This window comes from Mixophyes fleayi, chromosome 7 (assembly GCF_038048845.1).
Source record: "Mixophyes fleayi isolate aMixFle1 chromosome 7, aMixFle1.hap1, whole genome shotgun sequence".
In the NCBI taxonomy this organism is placed as follows: domain Eukaryota; kingdom Metazoa; phylum Chordata; class Amphibia; order Anura; family Limnodynastidae; genus Mixophyes; species Mixophyes fleayi.
The window spans coordinates 73,890,421-73,915,420 of record NC_134408.1 but is presented as its reverse complement, the minus strand read 5'-3'; the positions used below and the strand labels follow the sequence as shown (position 1 = coordinate 73,915,420).

General features: G+C 40.0%; 1 protein-coding gene across 1 annotated transcript in view; it reads left to right on the top strand.

Moving 5' to 3' along the window:
- Positions 1-25,000, top strand: part of TBCCD1 (TBCC domain containing 1) — a 174,509-nt gene that overhangs the window by 51,168 nt on the left and 98,341 nt on the right. The window contains exon 4 of the mRNA XM_075178586.1: positions 15,627-15,813. Within this exon, the coding sequence (XP_075034687.1) occupies positions 15,627-15,813 (187 nt within the window). The remainder of the gene's footprint in view (positions 1-15,626; positions 15,814-25,000) is intronic.

The window sequence follows — 25,000 nt, the reverse complement described above, 5'->3', positions numbered from 1 at the left end:
CTGTAAGGGTATTCATCTGTTGCTGCATTAATGGTTTCATAGTCTCCTTGATTACCTGTACAAGAGATTCATAGGAAAGAGCTGGTGTATCCGTCACCAACTGACTGGATCGTGGTGGAGATGGAGGATTGGCAACCATAGTAGTTGAATTGTCATTTGCATCTTTATCGGATGATTTGTTGCCCTGACCAGCATTCCTCGCTCCTCCTCTTTTACGTTCAGATTCAGTGCATTGTGGTTTACCACTCGTTGATGAGTTAACTAATTTATCCATTTCCAACGATGAAGGTCAGAAACCAATACTCTAGGCTGACGAAATTAAACCAGTCCCATTCAATATTAAACAGAGTGGGTGTTAATCCCTCCTAATTACATTTGAACATTACATCTCAAGACTTTGTTTCGTAGAGATAGGTGAGTTTCTTTCCTATGTGTCTCGTGGAAAAGTTGAGAAATTGAGAAGTCAAAACCGAGTACTTGCAACTGATGTTAAAAATGTGTGTTGTTTTTTTTCATGTTTCCTTTTTTTTTCTGATCAAAAGCAAAGAATGTATTGAAATGCGCTCAATTGCCACTAGATGGAGCTCAGCTTCAGCACAAGAAATCTCTGTTGAATAGCCTATGAGCTGCACAGCAAAAATGTCCAGTGAACAGAGAAGCAGAAATAAACAGAGGTGTTTTTCCACAACTATACACCCAACTTTAAGTATGTCACCTTTCTTTATTATTTTACTTTTGTGCGTACTTTGCACTTTCTGTAGTATACTGTGTACTATGTACTTGTAGCTACAAAACCACCTCCGCTGCCGAGCGCCGTTCACGCCAAAAGTTATAAAAGAACTACAGCCTTACCCAACCTCCAGGCTGCAGGCTTCTCGCGGCAGGCAGGTGTAGACACACCAGCTCAAACTCCGATTAGTGCTGGCAAAACTGGGGACACTGCTGCTGAAATCACTTGCCAGCCGTAAGATGGTGCAGGCACCTCAATGGCGCCCAAGCGCGCTCCGGGGGAAGAGCTGACCACCGCCAACGGGGAATCCAATTATTAAAATCCTGAGTGCTTAGGTTTTTGCGGACTCGTTATTGGGTGCTGGGTGTTTCCAATCTCCCCTCACACATCCTGTTTCAGGTCCCTTTACAGTGTACCGACCGGAGCTCCCTCAGACGCGTCCGGCCATGTTGGCTTGCAAGCCACACCCCCTATGTAGTGGTATTTTAAGTAGGTTTTGTATCCCTAAATTTGGGGAAATAAGAGAATTACATTTTATTCCACTATGTTACCAAACAAAGCCACATTTATCCCATTGCAAACAAAAAATATAAACTTTGCATGGTCACACTGTGAAATAAAAGTTGTGTAATGAAAGTACCAATGCTGAGTACTCTGTAGTGAAACAAATTCAATTTATGTTTTCTTTTCTGTTTGTAATAGCGGTTTACGTAAAATATCTGAAATACATAGTCGTTAGACTCTTATAAACAGAACTGGCTCTATTGGCCTAAAATGCTTTATTGATGCTGTATTTTTTCTATGTCCCTGTGTATGTGTGTGATAATCTTTTCCCAAATTCACAGATGTGTTCCCGGCAACCTCTGTGACTCATATCTGTGGCGATTTGTCTCTACAGAATGCTAGCTGCAATCTTTTGTATTTGTCTGACAAACCTGGTATATCTCCTAAATGTGACAGTATTAAGCGCTAAATTTGTCCTGCCCACAAAGGGGTTAAGTTTCAAAGGCCATTTCTGCTTTGTCCGATAAAGTGTGCGACTGAAGAATATTTAAACCTTTCTCTGTTAAGCATGGCCATTATTAAATGAAGTGGAGTGTGAGTGACTAGCACCAGATAATAAGGGTTACCTCACGACTGATACACATTGATTTCACATGTTGCATCCTCGACATGACTGAAGTCTTCGGTCCCTTCCAGAAGATATGTTATTGGTTGAGCACTCCAACACACAAGGAACCCAAAACTGGATGAAAACCATTTTAGGGCCTCAGTCAGCAATCCAACTATAGGGTGCAAATTCAAACCATGTTGCGATGCAAGGGGTGAAACTACAATTATTTTTTTATTTTTTTTATTTTACAAGTAATATACTGCCTGATTTTTTTTATATAGCACACAAATACTGAACAACTTTAATTTTATTTCTGTGTTTTAGAGCAGCAACCATCTCAACTACAAATCTGTCTGTACATTTTAAATTTGCCCAACCTGCATCATGTTATTTTTCCAATTTGCAGAATTGCACCTTGTAAATGGATATACAAAATATAAATAACTCCTGTAATCTGTTTTTATACATATATATTATTTGTTAAATGTAATGATTGTGTAAAATTTACACTCCCCATTAATTATTATATTTAAGAAACAAAATCTGTACAACACAAAATATATTTGGTTTCATTCCTTTTTGGGTTCTTTCTGTGCCAGAGTGCACAGCTAATAAGCATTCTTAAATTAATTGTCAACTTTAGGACAACCCTGTCTTAAACTAACCATCCCCCTAAGTATATTAAATATACTATATACACAGATCAGCCACAAGATTAAAACCACTGACAAGTGAAGTGAATAACATTGGTGATCTCGTTACAATGCCACCTGTCAAAGGGTGGGATATGTTAGGCAGCAAGTGAACAGTCAGTTCATGAAGTTGATGTGTTGGAAGCAGGAAAAATTGGCAAGCCTAAGGATCTGAGCGACTTTGATAAGGGCCAGATTGTGATAGCTAGACGACTGTATCAGAGCATTTCCAACCACTGTAAGCAGTGGTTAGTACCTACCAAAAGTGGTCCAAGGAACCACAATGGGTGAACCAGCGACAGGGTCATGGGCGCGCAAGGCTCATTGATGCGTGTGGGAAGGAAAGGCTAGCCCGTCTGCTCTAGTCCCACAGAAGAGCTACTGTAGCAGAAATTGCTGAAAAAGTTAATGCTGGCTATGATAGATAGGTGTCAAAACATACAATGCATTGCATATGGGGCTGCGTAGCCGCAGACCGGTCAGAGTGCCCATGCTGACCCCCTGTCCACTGCTGAAAGCGCCTACAATGGGCACCAAGAAGCAATACAGGAAAAAGTCAAGCCAGCAGAGGCAGTGTGATGCTCTGGGCAATGTTCTGCTGTGAAACCTTGGGTCCTGGCATTCCTGTGGATGTTATTTTGACACGAACCACCTACCTAAATATTGTTGCAGACCAGTCACACCCTTTCATGTCAACTGTATTCCCTGATGGCAGTGACCCCTTTCAGCAGGAAAATATGCCCTGCCACGCTGCAAAAAAATTTCAGAAATGATTTGATGAACATGACAAAGAGTTCAAGGTGTTGACTTGACCTCCAAATTCCTCAGATCTCAATCCAATCATGCATCTGTGGGATGTACTGGAAAAACAATTCTGAGCCACGGAGGCCCCACTTCGCACCTTACAGGACTTAAATGACTGGTGCTTATGTCTTGGTGCCAGATACCACACAGGACTCCTTCAGAGGTCTTGTGTTATCCATTGCTTGATGGGTCAAAGCTGTTTTGGTGGCACAAGGGGAACTTACACAGCATTAGGCAGGTAGTTTTAGTGTTGTGGCTGCTTGGTGTGTACACCATTGTATTCACAGCAGTCACAGGGTCAAAGGCCTTATGGACACAAGGTCACTTTGGGGTGACTTTTTTTTATTCTGGACACATTTAATTGCAGAGTAGTTAAATGTTTAATGAATTTAGAAATGGAATAGAAAGAAACCTGAGGAAAAATACAATCTGAGGGAGAGTCACATGTTTTACATACAGTAACCTGGCCTAAATATGATCTGCTATTTCTAAACTATTATACCAATTAAATAATTAGTTGGCCTGAAAAGATGATTAAGGTCTTGAGACCAGCTTGTTTAAAAAAAAAAAAAAAATGCTACAACAATTCATGTGTTGTAATTTGGGGTTCAATGCATGTATGTACCACAGCTTACCAACCCACTCCAAACAATAACTAAACCTGCATTTAAATCCTCCTACACACAATGCGGCTTTCTGCACTGTGCCATGACTTAAAATACACTGATGCTCTACACCAAAGTAACTACTACATTAGGGTACAATTTACACTGTTCTACCACTTCACATAATACTGATATTTACAATAGCCTAAAGACTTAAGTCCACTGTCCACCACACAATGCACCATGTTACAGATTACAATATACTGCCCTACCTCACATGATACAGAAGCCCACACTAACCACCCCACACAATACTGGTACCTATTTTATACTACCCATGTTATAGGCAACCTGGTACACTACGTGAACCACACATTACCCTTAAGATTATTAATAAGTTAAAACCAATCTTTAATAACATATCAGCAGGCATTTTAAACAAAAGTTACAAGCTATAACTAACAAATCTGCCAATAAAGCAGGAAGGAGCAGTAGCCGTGAGGGGGAGGCTTGGAGGGCCGTCGGTTGCCCATCACTTCCTTTTATATGCTGCAATCTATAATACACTACCACAAAATATTCATGGCCACAATATATTACAAATAAATTATACTACTACACCACACAATACTGACACCTACAATATCCTACAAACTACACCACAACACCTACTCACACAATCCTAACATCACTATAGCAAAACCTAATGTACACGATCACTCCACAAAATTCTGACTTTCATGCTATCTACTAGTTATATTTACTAATGTAATGACCCTAAAGAAAATATATTTAGTTTATGTTAATGCATTGTTTTTATATTATTTTATTTGGGTACTACCATATTAGTATATTTAAGTAACAGTAACAACAAAGAAAAGACCACTTTCAGTATGGTGCACACCTAGGGTATCTGTAGTATGAGGTACAGTATTAGAGATCATTGTTACTCAGACTAAAAAACCAATCCAGACAAAAAAAAATTCAAATGTTAAAAGACTTGTATTCCATACCCATAAAAAGTATTGTAATACCTTATCTAAAGCGCGAGATACAGAAGCATTAAAAACATATGGACTGACTGAGGGTAAGTAGTCTTCTTGATCAGCTCCATTCTGATGACATAATAAGGATAGCTAGACCACACAATACTGACATCCACAATATCCTACAAACTATACAACAGTCCCTGCTAACACAATTTTGACAGCATCACTATAGCACAACCTAATGTACCCTATTAGCCACAAAATTCTAACATTCACCCTATCCTACAATTGAAATGATGACCATAGAAAATATTACATTGCAAGCTTTTAGGACACTTACCACTTTGACAGGCAATTTTAAAAATGTATCTGTAAAGGAAGAGTGCACTGAACAAATAATGTTCAAATAAAATGTGCAGATGATGCTGATAAATCAGTAACAGAGATTGCAATCGGTGGAGTGACGTTAAAGCAGGCAAGGAGCCCAGATTCCCTCAGTCCGCTGTTTTTACCTTTGCCGTTTCTAGAAACCTAATTTTTGTTTTCATCGCTTTGTTTGACATATGGGATAATTTGCTCACTACTGTGAACTATAAGGATACTAAAATTTGTCGAGGAGTAATATATCCATTATAAACATGAGGCCACAGGTCAAGTTCACTGATAGAGGGCATGGAACACTGTGGTAACTTACATTTCCACTTTGGTGGTGCTTCATTCTTTGTATTATACAAGCAGTAGTGTTAATAAGCCACAATTAAGACCACGTGCTCCTTTGGTTGTTAAGGCAAAGTGTGAAGATCACTGTCAGGATCCCCAAAGGTAAGACCATGGAGAGAGGGTAAGTGATAGAAGTGGTTTATTAAGAAACACAGATAACACTGGTACAGCGGCAGTTCAGTAGAAACAATAATGATGAAAAACTAGCTGATCTATTAGATGGTAACTCGGAGCAACAGCAGATGAATTACTGGTACAGCGGCAGTTCAGTAGAAACAATAATGATGAAAAACTAGCTGATCCTTTTAGATGGTATCTCAGGGAAACAGCAGATGAATTACTGATACACTGACAGTTCAATAGGAACAACAATGTCGAAGGCTTTAGCTGATCCTTTATATGGTAACCTGGAGCCACTGCAGGTGGTTACTGATACAGCGATAGTTCAGTAGAAACAATAATAATGAAAGACTTAACTGATTCGTTAGATGGTAATTAAGCGCAGCAGGTGTAGAGAGTTCCTAATGAGGCTGGAGTTTCAATCGCGAAGCGCTGAAGTCCAGGAAGTGAAGCTGAAGAGGGAACACAGAATGCAGCAGCAGAGAACGGGTAATGGGAGAGTTCCAGCGGAGGTACCCGAGAGCAACTATAGCAGATCTTGGAAGAGCGATGCACAGCAACCACAGGTAAGTCACACAAAAGGAGTCCAATCCTGATGAGAGACCTGAACTCACAGCACTTGGAAATGCTGACAGGAACAGAGCCCGTGGTAAATTAAGACTAAGGATAGGCAAAATTTTGATCAACTGGGCCTATCTCTTATTCTTTGCATGTATACTGTAAGGATTCACAGCACTAGCTCCAGATGACGGCTGTCAGAAAAAAAGGTTCGCAATCACTGCTATGGATACCTTTTCTCGGTTCCTGTGATCATCGCTCCTTTTCTTATTCTGCAGTCAGCCATTCAGTGAAGAGGTCAAGTCATTCAGAAGAATGCATCGCGTCTGTTTTGTAGCCTTTAAAAATTCCCTCAGTTCTACCAAATTTTGCAGGAGCAAAGTTTGCTTCTGGAATTCTATGCTTGTGCTTTGGAGAAGACTTGTTATTTTTTTTATTGTACATCACGATTCAACCTTCTCCAATTCTAAGACCTCGGCTTCATCCCCCACTATTCTAGTGTCTCCAGTCTTTTGTCTTTGACTTTGTCAATCACTATTCTACCTTCTACAATCCTTTGACCTCAGACGACCAGTTTTCTCAGGACCAACTGGCATGCCTCGATGTGGTGTGTTTTTGATATTTATCCCAGCAAAGTTGTTCTTTCCTGGTAGCTGCCACAGTGACATTTTGCCCCTGCCAAAGGTGAACTTGTCTCTGGTAGGACTCTGGTGAGACACTTTTCAAAACAGCAGAGATTGGCTTTCTGAAGCAAGTAGTCCTCGCAGCTAATGCCCGCTATGAATGGTTGGCCAGCCAACTCAACTACCTGTCTACAGGATCTCAGTTTGTCACCTGGGAGTCTAGCATTACTGCACCCTTGCCTTTTGATGGCAAACTGAAGGGTGCAGGGTATTCCTGACCCAGACTTGCTTACTGTTTGAATAATAAAACGCCTTGTTTCCAACAGAGCAGATCAAAGATGGATTTCCCCCTGCTCACTGGCCAGGCTTTGGCCTAGGCCACACTGTGATGATACCAGGTTTAATGTAACCCTGGGTGCCGCACAGCTGGCCTACCCAGTACCTATCCATCTTTCAAGATCACCCAGGCAAATATCCAAAATAATATAAATAGGTTTAGTTAACAAAATGGTAGCACCAAACAGCAATAATAATATTTAAATAATAACCTTCAACAAATAACACTACTGTCTGACTTAATCAACATGCAAGCTTGTGACTGGATCACGTATAAACTTATGGTATGAATTTATTTAAAGGCGCAGGTTGCTTATTTATATTATTGCCAATGCACTTATTTTTGATTTTTGATATTGTGTATATTTTGGTATAGGAAATCCTTATTTCTGAGACCAGGGGAAGAAATTTGTTTCTTGTTTAACCTTGCTAGAGGAGATGCATTATTTCTGGAGGTATATATCTCATACAATTAGCCTTTGTGGATGGAAGTCTTTTGTGTATTGTGGTGTGGGAAAATGGCTTGTTTGGGGTTTGTACCATTCTTTAGGGAATGTTTATTCTGCAACTGTCTGAAGAAACGATTCATGTTAATTAGACCCTTTGACTTACTAGTAGATTTCCTGCCTATGAAATAAGTTGCAGGAAATCACAGCAAGGTATTTAGGATATCACAGATAAGTGTAAATATTGTTAGCATTGCATTGCAGATAAATCCATGTTTTGGTAAATAGGTTACTTCCTAAATCTAAAAATAGCTCAGCCCTCGAGGGGGCTGGCTTACCCAGTGAGGCTGTGTTCAAATATGTATAAAAACAGCAATGTTTTGTATTAAAATTTGTTCTTCTGATTTCATCTGACCTTAGCACTGGTACCTCCAATAAGTGTGACTGCAAATAAACATAATTTGCTTCAAAGACCTGCTTGAAAATATCTTCCATGCTAAAAATTCTGTGACCTACAGATTAGACCCAAATTCTAATCCGTTCCCAGCTGTTACTGAGGTTTGGACCCAGCTTTTCCGGTTCATGGGCTCTGCCTGCTACCCTGCAACTCTGGTCAGTGTGATAGTTCAGGGGAGATCCATCCACAGCAACTCTGATCCATAGTAAGGTGTCAGGAGTACCAGCCTAGGTACACCAGCAAGGGGGTACACTCGCAGCATCAGTTACCCAGAAGAAATCCAGTACTGGATACTGGTAAAGGAGCCCAGTGGTGGCAGCATTGTAAGCCCCTCCTACTACAGTTAAAGGGCACATTTGGGATAGCGAAAATGAATGGTGGCAAAGTAAGCCCATCCTGTTCCCAGCAGCAACAGAGAGTGTGGCATAGGCGGTCCATCCTGTCACACATAGATACAGCCATTACTGGACGAAGCAGACATACACCCAGGGTCTCAAATGCCAATAGACAATCTATATTTGATTAAGTCATTCTTTTATAGAAAATGTTACTGATCATTACTTAAAACACACTTTCCCAGCATACATCACTGCTGACACTCTACGTCTCTATCATTAATCTTCATTAAAGTGACATGTTCTTGGAGGGGTCTTTTGGTAGGGTCTTCTTGACCTTATTTGGAGCAAATATTTCCTTTGGCCTTATATTGTGATTTGAAGAACATGTGACCCTTATCTAACTTGTTGTTTTCTGTATTGTGCAATACATGTTTTTCCGTTCTCTTAAAAACACAGACACATAAAATTCAAGTTCATTAGCTCATTCTATTGAACTAATTGGTAATATAGTGTTTTTCGTTAATTATTACTTTGACACCTAGTTACTTTCAGGGACTACTGTCTATCCATCCATGCTTCAACCCCTCTCTCCTTTGAGGCTACCAGGAAGGCAGTGATCCTGAATCACTGTCACTCCGCTTTTGACAGACACACAGTCTAGTAAGACCTGGAGAGGTAGATCAGGGCACAGGCAGTACTCCAGGGACCGATTGTTCCTTTCCTGTCAGGTGCAGAGATTTGGATCTCAATGTTAGCCTGACTTCAGCTATCACTTGGTAGTGAATGCCTCTTTGCTGTTCTCTGGAGCTCTCTTTTAAAGGCATAAATTTCTGTCTCAGGAGTTTCAGGATCTGCCTGATTGGTCCTTTTCTGTGTTTACCTTTTCACAGGTAAACATACAGATAAAGGGATAGTAGATGAGCCACTCTTGATATAATTAATTGGATTGAGTAACGTGTTATCCATGTTGCTTAGCAACTTCTGGACCCTAGCAGCAGAGATCGGATGGAATGAGGAGGCACTGTTAGCCTTCCTCCAGAAAGGATTAGCAGACCCAATTAAAGATGAGCTCACTTGTCAGGAGCTTTCCATCTCCCCGGAGAGACTCATCACCATGTGAATTCTGCTTGATGCCTGCATTCAGGAGCAAAGTGAGGAAGAGATGACGAGAGACAGGTTGATGTATTTATTGTGGGTGCCAAGGTCACTGGAAGAAAGTGTTTTCAGAATTAAGAAGATCGGAGCCCTCGGGAATTGAAGTTGCTCACAGGAATAGCAGGCAAGTCCATTGAGTGTTGCTGTCATGTTTCCTCCACTTTCCATTCTTCAATTCCAGTTATCCATTGCCATCTCCTGGGGGTCCTGCTATGGTGACAATGAGAACTTCTTTGATTCTGGAGAATTGTATAGATTTGGACTTCGCCTAAAAGATGGAACGATATCTGCTTTCTAAAATTAGATCAGTGACAATAGAAGCTGTGGATGGTGGACCCATAACCCCAGCTTTGGTACCCCACAAGTCCATCCAGGTGCTAATGTGTGTCATTGTTGGTCACCGGGAGCTGTTTTCATTCAGGTCCATTCACACCCCCTATAGCCCAGTCATCCTGTGTTAGTACTAGTTCTACATTCACAGCCCAGTAATCAGTCGGAGGGTAACACAGATAGTAGGGAGGTATGGTTATGCCAGAACACTTTCCTAAAACTAGCGAGAATGGCAAGAGAATGTACTTCCCAAGATGAGGAGACTGGACCAAAGGGGCTGACTGAATAGTATCAAGATCAGGCAAAGGCATTTCCACCCATCAAAAAATGGAACTGCAAGATCGACCTGCCTGGCTCCATGCCCCTGAGGGCAGGAAATACTTGCTGTCTGAGCCTGAAATCAGGGCCTTGACCACCTACATACAGAAGAACTTAAAGCAAGGTTTCATTACCGAATCCAGAGTCCCTTACAAGTGCAGGTTTCTTCTTCGTAACGAAGATGGATGGATCCCTAAAACCCTTCATAATTTATTGGAGGCTCAATGAAATAGCAATCCAGAATCGGTAGCCCCTCCCACTGGTCTTAGACTTCTTTGAGGCTCTGTCAGGCCACATTCTACACAAAACTTGACCTACAGGGAGCCTACAACCTGATTTGTATCCTAGAAGGAAACAAATTGAAGACCGCATTCAACATTAAGGAAGGGCTCTGCGATTACCGGGAGTTGAATTGCTGACATGCACAGCAAACTCTTTATAACCCGCTTCAACTTCATTATAATAGACCCGTACGGGTCCAGAAACTTCATTGCTGATGCACTTCACAACATATCTCTTCCAAACAATCCATCATGGAGGTCGAAATCATTATCCCTCTAGGCTTCATTTTGGGAGCAGCCATTTATTCTGAGTTGCTGAATAGGATCCAGGTTGCAAGGCCAGAGCTGATCAAGCTCTCTAAGGCACCAGATGGAAAGATGGTTGTTTTAACCTGCAGCCAGCTGCAGGTTCTGCAGTAAGGACACCATTCATGACTGGCAGGGCATCATAGTATCAAGAAGAAAATTGATTTGGAACGCTGAGGTTTCTGGAAGCCTACTGTAAGGAATGATGTTGCTTTTTTCGTCCAATAGTGCAGTATTTGTGCACACTCCAAGGTACCACAGACACTGTGTTCCAAACTCTTTTATGCCCCTGTCCATGACAGATGCTATGGACCTCCACAGCTCTCAAGGAAACTCCACCATCTCCAAGAAAGTCCACTGCACAGCCTTGAAGATTCTGCTGTCTTTACTGCAACTCTCCCAGATGTTCACCAAGGCTCCTTAGACTTCACTTGGACTTCCTTGCGACAGAGGTGTGCATGGCTAGGTTTTGGAGGGCCTTCTACAAGCGGGTGGGAATTTCACTCCACTTCTCATCTGGGTTGTACCCCCAGTTGAACGGACAGACGAATTGTGCCAACCAATTCCTCAAACAGTTCTTGCTGTGCTTTGTCTCAGATGTTTAGGTCCACTCCTCCCAATTGCTTGTGTTTGCTGAGTTCTCATGAAACAACTTGGTGCAAGACTCCACATCGGTATGCCCCTTCTATGACAACTATGCATTTCATTTGCTGGTCTTTCCATCTTTGCATGCCACATATATGGTTCCTTTGAGTGATAAACAGGATCTCTATGGTGTGTGAAAAAGGCTTGAAAAGTATTTGAAGACGGTGGTAGCTAACCAAAAAAGGTTTGCGATCCAGAAGAGAGGATGGGCCGGTTGTCTCAGAGGGCGAAAAAGTGTGGCTCTTCACACGAAACATCACCCTGAAGTTGCCTGCATTCAAACTGGGGCCTAGACACATCAGTCCATACCCAGCAAGCGGGAAGATAAGTTTAGTAACCTACAGGCTATGGCAACCACCTGGGTGTTAAGGGTCTGTTTCCTATTTAAGTGATTGTTCCTCCTCCTGTGGTAGAGTCTGCTCCTAAATGGGAGGGCACTGTGAGGATTCACCACACTAGCCACTAGCTCCAAGAACAGCTGTTAGAAAACTATTCACAATGACAATTACAAACACCTCTCAATTCCTGTAATCGGCAATCTACAGCTATACAGTATCACTATTTTGCTCTGTATGCTGAGATATAAGCAGGAATTATTAATATATGGTTTTCAAAAAAAGCAATTTGTTTAAAACTATGAATATTTGCTCTCAATCAAACCACACCCATATTTAGTATAGCTAAATCCTACATCCTGCTAAATCCTCCCACTAGCTAAATACAGATTATCAGGACTCCAGATAAGTGATATATAAATTTGTGTGTGAGTGGATTACTTTGTGTACTTTATTAAAGGATTTGTTATAAATACTACACCATATAGTTTTCAGTGTTTTTTGTTTTTCAACACTGGTTTTTGTCTGTGTTTGGACATCACCACAATTTATTTTATACAGTGCCACTGATTTTGCAGCGCTGTACAGAGGACTCATTCACGTCAGTCCTGCCCCATTGGAGCTTACAAAATTCCCTAACATACACACAGACAGAGACAGACTAGGGTCAATTTTGATAGCAGCCAATTAACCTACTAGCATGTTTTTGGAGTGTGGGGGGAAACCAGAGCACCTGGAGGAAACCCACGCAAACACGGGGATAACATACTAACTCCTCACAGATAAGGCCATAGTCGGGAATTGAACTCATGGCCCCAGTGCTGTGAGGCGGAAGTGCTAACCACTTAGCCACTGTGCTGCCCATATATGGATGTTTAGCATTACCACTATGAACCCCGCACAGAGGAACATATGTTAATGTTATACTGGATAAATTGCTCTGGGACTGATGTAAGTATTGAGTGCTTCCTCCATTTTTTTATTGTGCGTGCGTATGTGAATATATATATATATATATATATATATATATATTATATATATGGATAGATATCTAATATTGATATTAAGGTGATTCACTGTGAATTGGTGCCATGCAAGTCAGACCATTTCCAAAATGCCACTTTTTATTCATCAGAGGCATACTGTACAGTGAAGCTGAAGCTCATGCACCATGTAGATATCCTTTTATTTATATTGAGTATGCGTGAAGTTTGACACAGGTAGAAATGTAATGGCCACTTTGGGGTATTTTGAGGCATACTGACTTAATTTGATGGGCACTAGGGTTGCTATGGTGTAGTTTGATGTAATACGCTGGACTATTTTCAAACACTTTAGAACTCTTGGAGGACACATTATGCATAATATGGGGAGTATTGTGGCTGTAAAAGGCATATTAAAGTATTATGATGCCTTTTTCATGTTCAAACAATTGTATGATGAATCCTTTTTATTAACCTTCACTTTCAACAATGTTTTGTTTTCTTCTTTAATAATCTAAATATTACAGCAAAGAACTGGAACAACAAATCCTAGTTTGGTCATGCCATTTCCCTTTAAACCACCAGCACCCAACCATAGCACAAAAACAGGGAGGTACTATTCTGCTCTGCGTTAGTATCAAGTACATATTCTTGTATCATCTACAAATATAGGTACACAACTTTCTATTCTGTATATTGACAAACTTTGTAGCCCATGTCATTTACTTTTCTGGTATTATATATATATATATATATATATATATATATATTTTTTTTTTAAATGTGCCCTGTAATTAAATATGTAGTTAGGAAAAAGAGCAATATTATAGAGCACTTTCCCGCTGTTTTCAAAAGTATTTCCAAATGGCAAAATGGCTGTGGAGGAAGTTGCTCTCTCATGCTGATTTCCTTCACTTCAAATTCATTCTCTCCTCTTCTAATTCTACCCTCAACTCCTTCTTCTCCTTACTCCTCCCCACTCTGCTCTCGATTCCTTCCCACTTCACCTCCAAAATTGAGTCCACGTTTCATGACCTCTCCTTCCATCATTTCCTTCTCGCCCCACACGCCTCTAGGGACACTACCTCGAACCCCCACTTGCCACTGTGGCCCCACTCACTAGCCTACCCACCTTCTCTGCAGATACTGCAATATGTGCCCCTCTATCCTTACACCATCCCACCTGCCCCCTTGGCCACATCTACTAATCTCTGCTCTCTCTCAAGGCCTGCTCCCACCTTGCCCACCTCCTCAACCTATCCCTCTCCACCTGTACCTTCTCTCCTCCTTCAAACATGTCTCCCCTATATTCAAAGGTAAGTCTGTTGACCCTGCCTCTCTCTCTAATTAAGGCCCTGCCTCCCTCTTTCCCTTTGCCTCCAAACTTTTGGAACTGTTTTTTGTTTTGTTTTTTGCAACCACCTAACCTTTTTTTCTCTCCTCTCACTCCCTCCTTGTCCCACTTCAATCTGGATTTCACTGACTCCACTCCTCTGAAATTGTCTTCACTTAATTAAATAAACTCCTTCTCTCTGCTAAATCTTAGAGACACTTCTCCTTTCTCATTCTTCTTGATCTCTCTGCTGTCTTCAGTAGTTTTGATCACCCCCTCTTTTTGCAAACTGTTTAATCAATAGGCCTCTGTAACACTATCTTCTCCAGGTCTTCTTCTTACCTCACCAACTTGTCTTTTTCTGACTCCACACCAGACTCCACTTACCTCCCTCTTTCCTTACCTGTCAGATTTCCCCAAGGATGCATTTTTGACCCCTGCTCTTCACCTCTACTCCTCCTGCCTTTGTGACCTTTGGCCTACAGTATCGTCTGTATGCTGATGACACCCAAATGTATCTTTCCTCCCCTTTCCTCATCTCTCTTGTCTCGCTCCCTTGGCCATACCTTCTTGTACATCCCAGCACTTTCTTAAACTTAATATTTCTAAGGGGGGTATTCAATTGTTGCTCCGGGCGCCGCCGGAACGAGCCTTATATACACTGCCTAGAGGTATTCCTCAACTTTTACCTCTGCTTGAAACCTCACATTCTATCTATCCTGCCACTTACACTTCCAGAATATAATATCCAGGATCCGTCCCTTTCTCACCATGTACTTTACCAAAACTCTTATTTACTCTCTCATAGTATCTCACCTTGATTAACTACCTCCTCCTTTTCTCTATTTCTAAAAGCTTTTATTTTAGATTTTATGTTTCTTTAAGTCACAATTGTCAATACAAGAAACAAAATAATTGATATTAATCTGTATTACAGGTAATGCTAAATAAAGCATACATTTATGGACATTAATAATACTGTGAATGCAAAGCACTAACATTTCTTTCAGGCAGTTAATTTTTTTATGTGGGAAAAAATAAGAAAAGAAATTAACTGTTATAGGACCACTAAACCAAGTTTCTTCATATAAATTAGAGTTCAAATGTATTTAAAAATAAGAACATTTGTAAGGGTTCCAAACCTTACCATGAACTAACCTTTCTCTCAGTAAGGCTATCAAATATTAATACAGTCAGTTTTAGCCTAAAGAAACTGACCACAGAGGATCTACTATTGCAGTGACATAGGTAACAAGATTACAAAGTGTGTTAAGTCTCTTTAAAATGTATGTCACTCATTTAAAAAGAACACTATATTGGCATTACTTCTGTTTGTATTCCCTGATGCATTACGTAAAAAATTATATAAGCCGTATTACTTTTTTTATTACTTTTCACTTTCTTTTAGCTGACGGATCAAACCGAAGGGCAAAAATTGTTTGCAACATTTATAAAGTTCCACATGGTAATCGCATGGTTGTTATGAGTCACATTTATAGACAGACATTGGCTAAAAGTTCTGAAAATTTGGTGGATGCACATGTTAAATTGAATCTCTGCAATGAGTCATACATATATCTGCTATCTCCGTTAAGGTGAGTTTTTTTATGATTTTATGTTTTTTAACTTGCAGACAAGTTTTAATAAATAGTATCATAGGATATTTTATATGCATACATTGTGCGATGAAAAAATAGCTTTTTCTATCAGCAGGTGAAATATTTCACTATTAACCGGATGTGGACAAAACCTTCCTGTGTAGAACATAATTTTGGGTCATTCCACATCAGATCACCCAAAAAAACATGAAATGTCCACCACCCATCTCAGATTTTTTTTAAATTTTTTTAGTTAAGAGAGGATGTCAAAACAACTATTTCTGGCAAATATCTCGACTGTCTGACAATTAGTTGATTAAATATTGATTGAACAACTTCATTATTTTTTTTCTCCACTATGAAACAGAGTACCCGGCTGATTTTTTTTTTTTATGGTAGTAATGTATACCTTTTTTAAACACCCCCCCCCCTTCCCAAAAAAAAAAATGGGATCCCTAATGTCAATTGACCCTAGCGTTTTTAATTCTATTCGAAAAATGTGCGTTTTTGCCGTAAAGCAAAATCTGAGGCAGATAAAGTAATTTGGTTTGGATTTTTGGATTCGGGAGGAAGAGTTTCCTTAGTGGTCCTAATTTTGTGGTGAGTCTTTAATTAACACCCGTGGTACTTCAAATAAACTGGAAAAAGAAGCCGCGATTAGTAATTATTTAAAAAAATTGAAAAATCAATATTTAATCAACTAATTGTCAGACAGTCGAGATATTTGGCAGAAATAGTTGTTTTGACGTCCTCTCAACTAAAAAATTTTCATAGAAATCGGAGACGGATGGTGGACAACCCTGGTTGAACTGACATGGAATGACCCTTTTACGTATGGTCCATTATCCCCTCAGATATCTTTCTCACTATATATGTTAAACTATCTAATCTATATTTACTAGGCAGAAGCCTCAATCCTTTTCAGAATATTGTTAATACTTTTGCTTTTTTGCCATTCCATTGGCACAATCTTAGGCAGTAGATTCTTTGAAAATTAGAAATAATGGTTGACTGAGCTAGGCTCCCTGAATACACGCAAATCTAAAACATCTGGTTCTGGTGCTTTATTCATATTAATTTTGTTTAATCTTTCAGCCACAGTGTTAAGTTGGGTAAAGTGTTTATAAGCATTGTTTTACAAAGTACTGCATCAACACCAGCTTTTCCCTTTGTATATAGTCAAAGAAAATATTATAGCTGCAATCCCATGCAAAAAAACGGGTTGTGTTTTTTAACATCACTGTGACAGGCTACAGAAGAATGTTGGTATTTGCAATTTTCATTGATTTGTTTATTCAGGTTGCCATTAATGCTTTATAAATTTGCACATTGTTATGGACTACAATGGCAACCACAGTCACATGGCACATGTTGTAGTGAGCAGAGAGGTTTTGGAATGTACCTCAGAGTTCTGCCTGCTCTCTGTAATGTGAAATAATCCCCTTCACCTCCAATCACTGCTTTCACATGGCGTACTGAGAGATGTGAGCTTGTGTCTATGGAACTGGCAGTTTTATTTTGAAATCTCCAGAGAGAGAATGATTTATGGATGGACAGCTAAGAAAAATTATTATTAGATGCATGCTTAAAGGGTACTTAACTTGCTATTTAAAGAAAATAAATAAAGACCTATGTGGGATTTCTGCTTTAAATTGGCCCTTTGAATGTCCATTGTGACCAGCTCCCCATTTTCATTTTTTAGGACCATTGCATATCGCGGTTTGTGAAAACAGAGGGTTTGTGACATGAAATCTGTGGCATTTCAAATTGAAGAAGTGTTCCTCTTATTGTACAATACTTTGAATGGGCGTTGCAGTTCCAATTATTGTTGTTGTAGTTGTTGTGTATTTATATAACACCAACATAATTGGCACTGTAAAGTCATGGAGTGAAATTCTACATTTAGACAATACATGAGTGTGGTTGGATCACTTATAAATAACTTATTGTAATATATTTAAATTATTAGCACAGTGTGCCAATTTATATATTTAGAAATGTTCTGATTCTTGATACTGTGTATTGGAAATGTGCATATTTTTTATATTATGTTAATTTTGGTATATGAAATGTATTTATTGCTGAGATTGGGCCAGGAGAGGAAATTTGGGTTTGTTTTTGCAACTGTCTATAGATCGATAATCTCATGTTAATTAGACCTTTTCATCTCAGTAGCCAACAGGTCTTTTCAGCCTGAAAGTTCAGGAAGAGAGTTGTTACCTGTATCCTGCCTGGTTAAAGTGAAAGGAAGCCTCTGATCAATGTGATTTAGGAAACCACAGATTAGTGTAAATTTTGTTAAGTATAAATTGCATTTAAAATCTAAGTTTAAAGAACATCTTACATCCTGATGTTAATCTTTGAATTAAATATTTCAGTCTTTGTGGAGCCATCACGGATCAGGGGGCTGGCTTACCCCCTGCTAACGTGTGTCAGAATGTGTATAAAAAAACACTGGTTTGTACTGAAATGTATCATTATTATTCCATCTGACCTTCTGATCACTGGTACCTTAAACCAGTGTGAACTGTACTTGTTAGGATACTTGAGCTAATAAACATCATTTTGCTTAAAGTTCCTCCGACTGCTTCCCTGCTCTAAGTCCTGTGACCTGCTGATTAGACCGAAATCTAATTCATTCTCCGGCTGTTCTGAGGTAGGAACCTAGCGTCTAACATCAACGCTCTCCCCGCTATCCAGCAGCTCTGGCCAGTGTGATAGGCCAGGGATTAACCATCCACAGCACCGTGATCTACTGGAAGAGGTCGGGTACCAATTCAGGTGCCCAGTGAGGGAGTACACTAGCAGCGACAGTTGCCCAGAAGGAAGTGGTTCTAGGTGCCGGTGTAGGAGCCTAGTGGTGGAAGCAGTGTAAGCCCCTCCTACTGTGGTTAGAGGCCACAATTGGGATAAAGAAAGGGAACAGTGGCAAAGTAAGCCCAGCCAGTTACCAGCAACAACAGACAGGGTGGCAAGGGAGGTCTATCCTGTCACAATGGGATTCATTGTAACAGAAGATGAGAGATGCCTGATCATAACTAAGAACTCCGCAGCTAACTAACCAAAATATACAAATGTTTGTGCAATGGAATAAACACGTGTATAACCATAAGGTTGTTGGGCAATGCAATGCTATGCAGGGCGTTATAGAGGTGAATAATACATTTTATTCTGAAGGCAAATGGCATCAGTTCAAAAAAGTGAGGGGAATCAGTCTAGCAGACACATTCAAGATGATTTGATGTAGTGCTAGATTAATTCAAGCCAATTGAATGTTAAAGTACTTCAGATGGGAGATGATGATTTATTTATTTTTTGATATTTTTTTTTAGTGTTTTCATTGGTATTGTAAGGGTGGATGCTGAGATTTTTTTAAGGTATAATTTTGCAAGGAGTCGAATATGGGGAGTGAAAATTAGGGAATAATCAAATGGGAAACCAAGGCCACGAGTTTGTGAACTGAGAAATACTGGATTAGGTAGGTAAATACCAGACTTTTAAGGAATTTTGATGGAGAAGGGAGACAGGAAGGTAATTTATGGGAGAGGAATGATGGAGGGGTGATTTCTCTAGTACATATATGCTATGTAAGAGTGAGAGATTGAAGACCTCTTTTTCCTGGGTAATCAAAGAAGCAGACTAAGAGGGAACAAGGTTATATTAACCAAAATGCATTAAATACAAATCACAAATCACAAAATGTCTTGCTATTGATGCTGAAGTTTTTTTTGTACTAGGCTGTACATATTCACTTTTATTACCATTTTGAGATGAGGCGGCAAAAAATTTGACCAAACAAATTAATATCTGGAACTCTTAATTATTAGGTCTATTCATTCCAATAATTCTACAAGTAATTTTTTTTATTATTTTTTATTTTAATTTTATTTTTTTATATAATTGGTTTTAATCTTGAATGTCTGATAACATAATGAAACAAAATTATAAATACTAGAGATAGACACTATGAATATTCAATGATGCCCATTCTGCAATGCCCCAGAAGTTTTCCAGAGTTTTGTTAATGAAATCTACAGAGATCTACTCTACTCCTGTGCAGTTGTCTATCCTCCTAAGTCGTATCTCTTCTCCTCAGACATCTGCTCTACAGTACATTGGAAAAATGTTCCTGTTTTTCAAATGCCTTTTGTCGGGTGTATTATCTATGGCTCAGGGCTACAAATGGATCCAGAGAAAGTGTGTGCCATTTTGGAATGGCCACAACCAGTTGGACTCAAAGCTATCCAACGATTTATCAGCTTTGCCAATTAATGCAGACAGTTTATTCCAGGATATTCCACACTAGCCGCTTCCATTATTTTCCTCACTTGAAAAGTGGTGGATGTTAAGCATTGGACCACATCAGCATTTAAAGCATTAATTTCTCTTCAGCTCCTGTCCTTAAACATCCAGATACGACTGTCCCTTTCTTCTTGGAAGTTGATGCCTCTTCTCTCCGATGTTGTAGCTGTACTTTCTCAGAGATCTTCTATGGGGAAATTGCACCTTTGTGGTTTCTTTTTCACAAAAATTCCTTCCAGCTGAAAGAAACGATACAAATAGAGATGAAGAACTTCTGGCCATTAAACTCGCTCTTACAGAATAAGATATGTTCTTAACTGCTCCCGCTTTCCTGTAACCATCTTTACTGAAAACAAAAAGCTGCTGTATCTCCAATCTACTCAATGTTTGAATTCACGCCAATCCTACTGGTCCCTGTTTTTGTTTTCTTTTCTCGATTTGATCTTCATTTTACCTTTTAGACTGTGGGACAGGAATAAGAAAGCTGATGCTCTTTCACAAGCATTTGAAGACTGTCAGGGTCTTGAAGTGCCTGAGACTCACCCTGTTGAGGATCCCAAATTCCTCCTTTGATATCTATGCGCCTATTCTTAAAAAATTTCATTGTAAATTTCCCAGCAAACCCTATGTAAGGTGATTGGTGGTCACCTTTAAGAATGGGGTTACTGTCACGTGCTGGACCCTCAGACTCACTTACTTGGGTCCCGTGCTGAAGTTGAACTTTCTCTGTTGGGTCTCCCCCAGGGTCCTCTGTCCTCTTGTGCAAACGCTAAAATCCCTAGGTCTTCCAGACACTGTCCTACCCTGGTTCTCATCCTACTTTTTTAGTGTTAATTTCTCCAGATCCACCTCTGCTCTGCTTCCCTGCTCAGTTGGAGTACCACAAGGCTCAGTACTAGGTCCTTTTCTGTTCTCGATCGATACCACTTCTTATGGAAAACTAATACGCTCCTTTTGGATATCTGTATCATCTGAATGCAGATGATACATAAATTTATTTATCCTATCCAGACCGTCATCTTGGTTGTCCCGCGTTACCGACTGTCTTTCTGCCATTTCATCTTGGATATCCTCTCACCAACTCAATCTCAATCTTAAAATAACAGAGTTAATAATATTCCCACCCATGCATGTTCCTACACCGGGTCTGTTGCATTGCCGCTTTAAATATGCAAGTCGCGGTTCAAACTGACGTAATTTTCATGTGACAGGCTCTCCTCACATCGAAACTGTGGTGTGTTTGTGTATACGTAAGTTTGTGTTTTTGACATGGTATGTTATGATTCGGACTGTTTAAGTCGGTGTAAACACTGTCGGTGTTTACAGCATCGTTAATACGTACTACACCCCCTGTATTTGGTCCTATTCAGCAGGTCCTGGTATCCAGTGCTACATGCTTTCAAGCTAATCCTGGTACCCTTTATTCATTCTTATTATTCCTATTCTGGTCACTCCTTGTTGACTCATAACATCTTCTCCTGTCAGACTCGCCTGGTACCCATCCAGAGAACCCAGACTTTCAGGGTGGAAACAGCGAAGCCCAAATCTTTTTGCTGGTGTCCGTGGCGAAGCCTTCACCTCCTTTGATTCTACGTCTCCTTGCTGGGCGGAGTAAAACCAGTCGTATTGTAAAGGACCCAACCATCCATATCGAAGCATGGTGTGAAATTTGTATGTTTTTCCTGTGTTTGCGTGGTTTTCCTCCGGGTACTCCGGTTTCCTACCACACTCCAAAAACATACTGGTAGGTTAATTGGCTGCTATAAAATTGACCCTAGTCTGCCTCTCTCTCTGTCTGTGTGCATATGTTAGGGAATTTAGACTGTAAGCTCCAATGGGACTGAGGTGAGTGCATTCTCTGTTCAGCGCTGTGGAATTAGTGCCGCTATATAAATAGCTGCTGATGATGATGATCCATGTGCTTTCTGTGACACTTCTGCTGTACTTCTGTGCGTAGTGATTCCAGACTGTCTGGACTTCAATTTCTCTATCTGATAAGAGAAGTACTTAAGTACTTTTGGGTACACTTTCATTGTTTTAAAATAAGAAGCTGTTACTAATAAAACCCAGTTTTCAAAGTGGACTGGTATGTATTGGTATGAGCACTTTACCCCAAAGCTAGTCACAGGCTGTGTAGGCAGGCACTTTGCTTGCAGAGTATGTGCCCACATGTTCTTTAAGTGTTCTTTTTTTTGTTCTTGTGGGGAAGTATTGTTGCCTTTATTATCATGGGTGCAGGTCAAGGGTAGAGATGTGGTTTGCATCAGTATGTTCTGATGATGCAGTGGTGGGACTAGTGATTTATTCTGTCATCCGGTCATATTGCACCTTCCTGTACTGACAGTGTTACTCCCACACCCTGCCGCTCTGCGTGCCACTCAAAAAAGTGCACAGGTTGCTTTTATATTTTGATAAACACTGGACTTGGAATTGACGCAACAGTGAGAGCATCTTAGTATCTATGTACACCAGGGGTGTCCAACCTTTTAGCTTCCCTGGGCCACATTGGAAGACGACGAGTTGATTTGGGCCACACATAAGATACACTAACAATAATGATAGCTGATCATCCAAAAAAACATAGAAAACATAGTTAACATATATATATGAGAAAAAAAAGTGATATATATATATATATATATATATATATATATATATATATCACTTTTTTTTCAAATCCCCCTATACTTACCTTTCAATTGCCCTGTTCAAAAAATCCTCTCTAGTTATTATACTCTAATCACTTTTTGTATTGTTTCGATGCAATATCAATAAAGTGCATTTAAGCCAGGCATTGTATATCAGGGTGCCCTGACCAGGCCTGCGGTACCTGACATATACATCACTGTGACCACAAATTGTGACCTGTTTTGCTAATTACACCACTATGTTAGTTAAGGGATAACAACTTATAATGGGCCAAAGATAATAATATATAATGCCCCATTAGTATTACAAGTAGAAGTATGTAGCAGGGAGATAAGGTCCATGATGCTCCAGGACCAGGTGACTTTTATTCACTGGTCAGCATCCCTTGAAATAATAAAAAAAAAAAACCTTAACTTACCTTTTAATCGGCTTGTTCTCCTGTCCTCTTCTCTTCTTTTCTCCAATTCTATGCTGCTGATTGTTCTTCTCGCGTGGGTGACTCCTCTGTGCTGCGCTCCACAATGGATGTTGGGCGTGATGATATCACACCTGACATTCACTGCGAGCACCGCACGGAGGAGAAGACAAGGGAGGGAGCCGAAGTACCAGCTGACGTGACCGCAAGGTAAGTATTTTGTTTTCTTTGTTTTTGCAGGATTTTTTTTCCCATTAACAGTGCTGCCCCCTTGCCACAACCAAAACTCCTTCTGGGCCACATTTACAGGCGTCGTGGGCCGTATGCCGCCCGCGGGCCGCGGGTTGGACAACCCTGATGTACACAATAAAGAGTTTACTATTATGAACGTCATATATAATAACAATAACTGGTGCATGTAAAAGAGTTATAGAGAATTGAGTAATGTGAACTGAATTATACATGGTGGCTTTAAAATTGAGCCATGTGATATGTTAGAGTAGGTGTGACCAGGTGTGTGTGTGTGTGAGGGGGGATTATGAGGGAGTAGCTAGAGCAGGTTTTGCACCAGAGCCAAGTAACCCTGGTGCAAAATGCTTAAATTTGTACAACTGTTGCTGTTTTAGCTGGAATGAAGACCTATTGTTCACATGTTCTTTACACACTTTCACATGTAGTTGCATGAATTATATGAACATATGGGATCTCCACTTTGGTACAAGTGATTTCTCATTAAAAATTGCCCTAAATCAGAGTTTTCTACTTCCCCGGAATGTTGAGGAGTGTCCTGAATTTCTACAAGTTCTCTCGGGAATGCAGTGCAATCTCCCACATCCTTCTCACTTACCTAATGAAGTGGATGGGGATGGGGCTTAAAGACATGAATCGCAGGAATCACGCCTCATAGACTCGCCAGCAGGATCTACCTTCGGGGATTTCCCAGGTGGGGAGATAAAAATGTTGGCAAGTATGTACTACATATTGTATACTTTGCATGGTATGAAATACTTTGACTACTTTATATATTAAAATGTCCCATTGGACACTTGAGAGGTGAGGGACACAGAGTGTATGGTCTTGAATCATATAATATGTTCTACATTATATACTACACCGTTGTGGACAAAAATATTGGCACCCTTGCTGTTCCTTGTCTAATAATGAACAGTTTCTTCCAGAAAATTGTTGAAATAAAAACAATTTTGTTATCCACATATGTATATATTTAGTTTGCAATGAAATAAAACTTAAGAATCAGAAAAATGTAGTAGTAGCATATTTAACACTGAAATAATTAAATGGGCCAGAGAAAATTGTTGGCACCTTTTTAGAAGTAGTTAGAAATAATTAGATTTCAAGCAGGTGATTCTCCTTCACTTGAACTTAATTTACCTGTGCTGTGTATTTTTTTAACAAAAGCTTGAATAGACAAAACTAATTTATTTTGGTTTTGTGTCACAGTGTGTACTGCAATAAGCAGACAGAAAAGAGTGTGCAGAACAGGGACATGATTAGGAAATTCCCTCTAAAGCTGATGACACAACAAGAAGAAAACTCACCAGGGAGGCTACCAAAAGGCATACGGAAACAATAAGAGAGCTGCAGAAATTCCTGTCGGGAACTGGTTACTCCCTGCATGTGATAACAGTCTCCAGTATTCTTCCACCCTAACCCATGTCTGGTCAGATGGGCAGGGAGTTCCAAATATGAGGAGCAGCACGTGCAAAGTTCTGAAGGCATTGATAGATGGTTTCTTGACAATAGGAGTGATGAATGTGCGTTTGAAGGCGAAAGGGAAGATGCCGGTAGAGAGGGTCA